The 6,030-nt window shown below is 43.2% G+C and overlaps 1 protein-coding gene across 1 annotated transcript; it reads right to left on the bottom strand.

The window, feature by feature from the left end:
* Window positions 1-1,811: 1,811 nt before the first annotated feature.
* LOC137278883 (scavenger receptor class F member 1-like) lies at window positions 1,812-4,407 on the bottom strand. The gene is made up of 4 exons (XM_067811383.1): window positions 4,404-4,407; window positions 3,463-4,272; window positions 2,933-3,029; window positions 1,812-2,052 (listed from the first exon to the last, which is right to left on the bottom strand). The coding sequence occupies exons 1-4, from the start codon at window positions 4,405-4,407 to the stop codon at window positions 1,812-1,814; spliced, it is 1,152 nt and encodes a 383-aa protein (XP_067667484.1).
* Window positions 4,408-6,030: the final 1,623 nt, after the last annotated feature.

Genomic DNA, 6,030 nt, shown 5'->3' with positions numbered 1-6,030 from the left:
TGTTATCATTTACTAGTACTCAATAGGTTTCTTATATTTGAACAGTTTCCGGACTCCACCCAAAAAGTTGTATAAAAAACTATCACCATTGACATTTCAAGAGTTCTTATCTGTTGCGGCGGGGTGAAACCGCAGAAACGGAACAGTCACTATCTCTTCGTGCACGGGATACACATGCTTGATGAAAAAGTTGAATGCTGACTTAAAACAGTTGATGATTAAAGTGTACGATTTTTTTCCGTGCTGAAGCCGAAAGGGGCTAACCATTCTATGCCATCAATAAATTCCGTAAGCGGGCATCAAAAGCTTTAGGAGTATCAGCAAGGGTATTGACAAGTGTTCTGAAACAGAAACATTGTGATGCGAAGCAGGAAGGGGTCGTGTCAAAATCATACAAATTAAAACATTTGGACAACCTTCAAAAGAATCTTGTCGGCAGTCTATCAACAACTCTGAAAACAAATACACGTCGGTGAAAATATTAAAAAAGCATTTGAATCAAGAACACAACCTCAGAGGATGAAAGTATCCACTCTCTGGCGACTCTTGCACTCTTTCGGGTGTCGTTGTAAGAAAATTTCGGGGGAGAATAGGTCAGTACTCTGTAAACGCCCCGATATCGTTCGCTTGAGAAGTAATTTCTCAGCGTAATAAAGAAGAAGCGTGAGGAAGGGCTCGAGCCAGTGTACTTGGACGAGACCTGGTTCAGTGCCTGCACACTGCCAGCAGTCAGTGGGTACCCGATCGGAGTGATAAGGGGTCACGTAGAAAGCTGTCTTAAGGGACAGGAGAAAGACTAATCATTCTCCATGCTGGTTGCTCCAGCAAAGGCTTTCTCTCAGGCTGTGATTTGGTATTCAGGGCAAAGTCCACAGATAACAGAGAATACCATTCCGAGATGAATGGTTCGGTTATCCTCGATTGGGTTAAATACAAATTGGGACCAGCTCTACCAGAGAAGTCTTTTATCGTAATGGACAATGCCTCATACCACAGCGTGCAAGACCCCGACAGTAAAGCCCCGACATCGAATAGTCGAAAAGGTGATCGCACGGCCTTCAAAGGCAACGAACCCTCAGTTATATGAGATCATAAAACCCACAAAGGTGAACGTTTCTACAAAGTTGAGAGTTACACACAATTAAGGGTCACGATATCCTGCGACTTCCATCCTATCACTGTGGCCTCAAGCCCACTGAAATGACTATTACACTACGACAGACGGGGAACCGACAGTTCACCCGGAATAGATTTTGAGGTGTCCCCAGCAATGACTGGCTGTTCCGTTTCTGCGATTTCACCCCGCCGCGGCAGATAACAACTCTTGCGTTTTCAATGATGATAGTTTCTTAGACATCTTCTTGGGTGGGGTTCGGAAAATCTTCAAATATCAGAGAGCCGTTGGATATTAGTATAATGATAAACATCTGTACTATTTATATTTATGTGGCAATTTTGTACAATGACCACATTCGCAATTCATCGGTCCGTTTCTGACTCAAACGGATTGTAATGTATTGTAGCACTATCTAAAATGAAACAGCGGTGATACAATCAATCAGTGTTAATAGGCAGCACAGCGTAGGTGAAGATCCGAGTTAGAATGGTCTTCTGCAATCCATGCATGTCGAAAAGGGCGACTAACTGGTTCTGGTGGCCTGGTTCGCTGCTTTGGTTGACACGTCATCGTATCCCGTTTGCGTAGAGCGATTCCGATGTTGTTGATCACCGGATAATCTGATCCAGACCCAATTATTAACTGACCACTGCCAGTAGGTGGCATGTTGGCGTGTGACCGGAAGTGGACCAAGCTAGCATCTGGACGCACTGTTACTGATAACTGGCATATATCGCAGAGACTCATAACCAGCAGGGCAGTCGCAGTGTCGACTTTCGTCATTGTTTCTCCTGTCACGCCAGGTGCGGAAACCGTCATAGTTGAGGTCAGTCTCTTGTAACTGCGTCACACTTGATTGACAATGCCTGGGTACATTACCCTCTGAGAAGTTCCAAGTATCCAAACCGGTTCTTGTTTTGGGCTTCCTTTGTCTCCTACAAAGGAAATAGAGTATTCCATTAACTCGGATGGTGTCCTTGTATTTGTAACAAGAGTTACGTATGTTGAGATGATGCTTTGTTGATAAAATAGAAACAAATGTCCATCGGACGTCAGCTTGTCGCGGATTTACCATGTTCGGCATAACGAAAGGTTCGTAAGTACGGAGAAACGTTCCTTTGATTGATAACTTTACAGAGAAATGTAAACGGCCTGAGTGAGTGAGTTTAGTTTTACGCCGCACTCAGCAACCTTCCAGCTATACGGCGGCGGTTTGCACCAGACATTCCATGGATGAACAGGTGGAAGACAGGTATATATATGTAGTTTTATATAGTTTTGTGCCGCATTCAGCAATATTCCAGCTTCCAGCTATTTGGTGGGGGTCTGTAAATGATCGAGTCTGGACCAGACAATCCAGTGATCAACACCACGAGCATCGATCTACACAATTAGGAACAGGTGACACGTGTCGACCAGTCAGCAAACCTGACCATCCGGTCCCGTTAGTTGCCTCTTACGACAAGCATTGTCACCTTTTTGTGGTAAGCATGGGTCGCTGGCCCGGATCTACCCCGGATCTACTCCTGATTAAGGATGTCGAGAATAACTATTGTCTTTGGTTTGGTTTGTTGGTTGTTTAACGCCACACTCAGCAATATCCCAGCTATATAGCGGCAGTATGTAAATAATTGATTCTGGGTCAGACAATCCATTGATCAACAACATGAGTATGGATTGCTGAAGACCAGTTCTAACCCGGATCTTCATAGATGAAACGATTGTCACGTATGGAGAAACAGAGAAATCTTTGCTGTTAAGTCAGTTCCATATGTACACAAACTCGCACACCCTCCCACTCACTCACTCACTCACCACATTTCTCGGGCACACCACACAGTAAGAGACACCGCAAAGGCCAAGAGGACACAAACGAAAATGAAACTCGTCCTTCTAACGCCGGAAGAAGAGTCTGAAATAAGCAATAATGTATAACATATCACCATGACCTTTCTGATTATATTCTTGTTAGACAAATTTAACATAATGAATAAACTAGGACAGGAAAGCCCACCGTGTTCACACAGTTACGTGGAAGCAAGTGTAACGAGACTCCCATGATATAACTTTCTCTTGTCAAATTGTGAAACTCGTACGAATATATCTCAGCAATTTGGAGTGGCTAACCCAGCGATTTGTTAGTTTGTGTTTCTTGAAACTAAAAATATTTAGGTCACGCCCAGTAATGGATAACATCGGCTGATGAGTAAAACTAGGTATATCGGTTATGGGAACTTAAACGGAAATCAATTTCTTTGTTGGCCATGAAAATAGCCCTATGGAATCACCAACACTTTCCATGACCAAATTAGACAGAAGTTTGTCCAACAAATATAGAAACTCACATGTCTTCCACCCGTTTGCTGAATTTTGGATCACATTTGAACGGCCAATATTTGGAACTGACGTCCAACCCTCTGACGTCACTGTGATGCTGATGCTGTTTGAAGCAAATGTTGTTGGCGTTGTGATACACGTTGACCCGTGTTTACACTCACTACACGTGCTACCGAATTGGGAACAAACAGCGCAGTTGTCTGCACATTTTTCTTCACAGTTTCGACCCCGGTAACCGGAAACGCAGCCATGACACCTCGAACCGGATGTCTCCGGCAGACATGTGCTGTTAACACAGTTCCTGCAAATGTTGATAGAACACGTGACGCCAGTCCAACCAGGTTTACAACCTCTTCTACATCTGCCGTTGAGATGATCACAGGCTCTGTCGAGACAACCAATGCATTCCTGGCTACAACCTTCTGTATACCAACCCGACTGGCACTGACAGGTGCCGTGCCACCGATGACACGAGTTTGGGACACAACCACCTCCACATTTCTTAGTGCAGTACGGTCCATACCAGCCCAGCTTACAACCATCCATGCAATTACCGGTCTTGAAGTCACACTTATTTTTGCAATGCGCATGGCATGATTTGTTGCACGTGTCACCATAGAAACCAGGATAGCAGCCTCTGAGACACACTCTCGCCGGGTTGCAGTAACCCCATTGGCAGTTTGGACATGTAGTTTGGGTGTCACATCTCGGTCCGTTCCAGCTTTCCTTACATCCATGTGTACAGAAACCAGTATTGCTGTCACAGACGTCATCTTCGCAGTGGTTCTCAGGCGGGCAAGATATGACCAGTCCGACAGCTGAAAACGGAAATAAACAAATATTTATGTATTACGCCATATGATTAAATGAAAATATATTCTCCTTATATTCATCTTTTCATTTACAGTGGATTTCGACATAGGATGAGAGCATATGTGCATTCAATTACCCATATTAACGGGACATTTACGGTTATGGGAAAATGTCCATGATGTAATTACACACGAATAGAGAAAGGGTACGTTCTTATTCAGAAATGCATGTCCAGTGTCCAGTGTCCACATATACCTGCAGTAGAACAGAATTCCACTTAACTTAAATCACACCTGTCCTGTTATCATCTTCGTGGGACAGTCGAGTAGCAGTCTAAGTAAACTTAGTCTCAGTGCATTTCGTTACACTCCACCACTAAGTGTAATAAACCCTAGTAGAAGGTCGCGTCAGGTCACCTTTGAGTGACCTATGACCGTCTAATCAAACGCGAGACGGTTAAATAATGTAACCAATCAGACAACGGCTACTGCTTAGGGATCGGCGGGACTTACGCAATATTCAGATCACTGACACAGATCTCTCCACAAACAGAAATTCGCATATAACATGATGGCATCCGCATGAGTTATTTGACCTGCGGTATATATGCTTCGGGGTTTCTGTTGACATGGTTACCATTAGCTAATATTTCCACATCCCTGAACATTGCCAAAAATACTATGTTTCAGCGACTGTTTACTCACCGATGTCATGGTTGTAATGTGCGCCGTGTGCATCACCCGGAAGCGATCGTACGCTAAATAGGATTCGGAATCGTTTGGGTACGAACCTTTTCGAGAAAAAAAGTTCAAAAGGTATGTGCTTATGTCCATTTTCGCGATTTGGTAAGCTGTATTCTGACTGGTCAATCTCAAAGGTTAATAACGCGACCTCCCGTAAGGTTTTGTTAGATTCAGTAGTGGAGTGAAAAGTACTGAGGATAAGTTTACTTAAACTGGTCGAGTAGCCTCGTGGTTAAAGCGTTTGCTCGTCACCTCCGAAGACCGGGTTCGATTCACCACATGTATGAAACCCATTTCTGTTGTATCCGCCGTGATATTGCTGAAATGTTAAAAGCGGCGTCAATCCCCTCACTCATTACTACCTTCGTTTTGGAAACACTGATTGCAATACCGTCTGACACTGTTTCCTTGTCAGATAGATAGATAGATAGATAGATAGATAGATAGATAGATAGATAGATAGATAGTCTCTATTTTGATACAGGTGATATCAAGGATATTAGAAATGTCATCATAATGTCATCATCGATTACAGATCACAGATTGACAAAGCAATCTACGTCGATTATATCAATGACACGTTCATACAGTTCATTTCTTTCTTCCATATTCATACGGCCAGACATGAATACATGCTTAATGATATCATAAGCAACAGTACCACAACAACTTTCTTTTGATTGAAGCCTTTTTGATGCAAGTGAGACAATACGAGACAGCTGCTTAAATTTACGTGGATAAAGTTGGCATAACAGCCACAGTTTATTATGTTCAGGAGATCTGATAGAGACATGTCTTGATAGGTCCATTCGCCTCATCATACGGCTGGTAAGGAGGGACATATCCATGCAGGGCACTTTCTCCATCACAGTGCTAGTCCACCTGGATTTACTGAGTATATTGCCATTAAAAACATATTCAGAAAAGTCACGGGAGAGAGTGTACTTTTCATCCAGTCTGAACATATTAAAACATGGTGAATAGAAGCATCTTTGAGCACTCGCAGACTCACATTTAAAT

This window comes from Haliotis asinina, chromosome 3 (assembly GCF_037392515.1).
Source record: "Haliotis asinina isolate JCU_RB_2024 chromosome 3, JCU_Hal_asi_v2, whole genome shotgun sequence".
Classification (NCBI taxonomy): domain Eukaryota; kingdom Metazoa; phylum Mollusca; class Gastropoda; order Lepetellida; family Haliotidae; genus Haliotis; species Haliotis asinina.
The sequence above is the reverse complement of the archived record's forward strand: the minus strand, read 5'-3'. Positions and strand labels throughout refer to the sequence as shown.

What these genes read in the sequence shown, in the direction of transcription:
- LOC137278883 (XM_067811383.1), bottom strand. An exon ending in AGCAAACGGGTGGAAGACAT is followed by an intron (nt 3,030 to 3,462) that starts GTGAGTTTCTAT and finishes TGCTTATTTCAG; the next exon opens with ACTCTTCTTCCGGCGTTAGA. An exon ending in TGGTGTGCCCGAGAAATGTG is followed by an intron (nt 2,053 to 2,932) that starts GTGAGTGAGTGA and finishes TTTCCTTTGTAG; the next exon opens with GAGACAAAGGAAGCCCAAAA.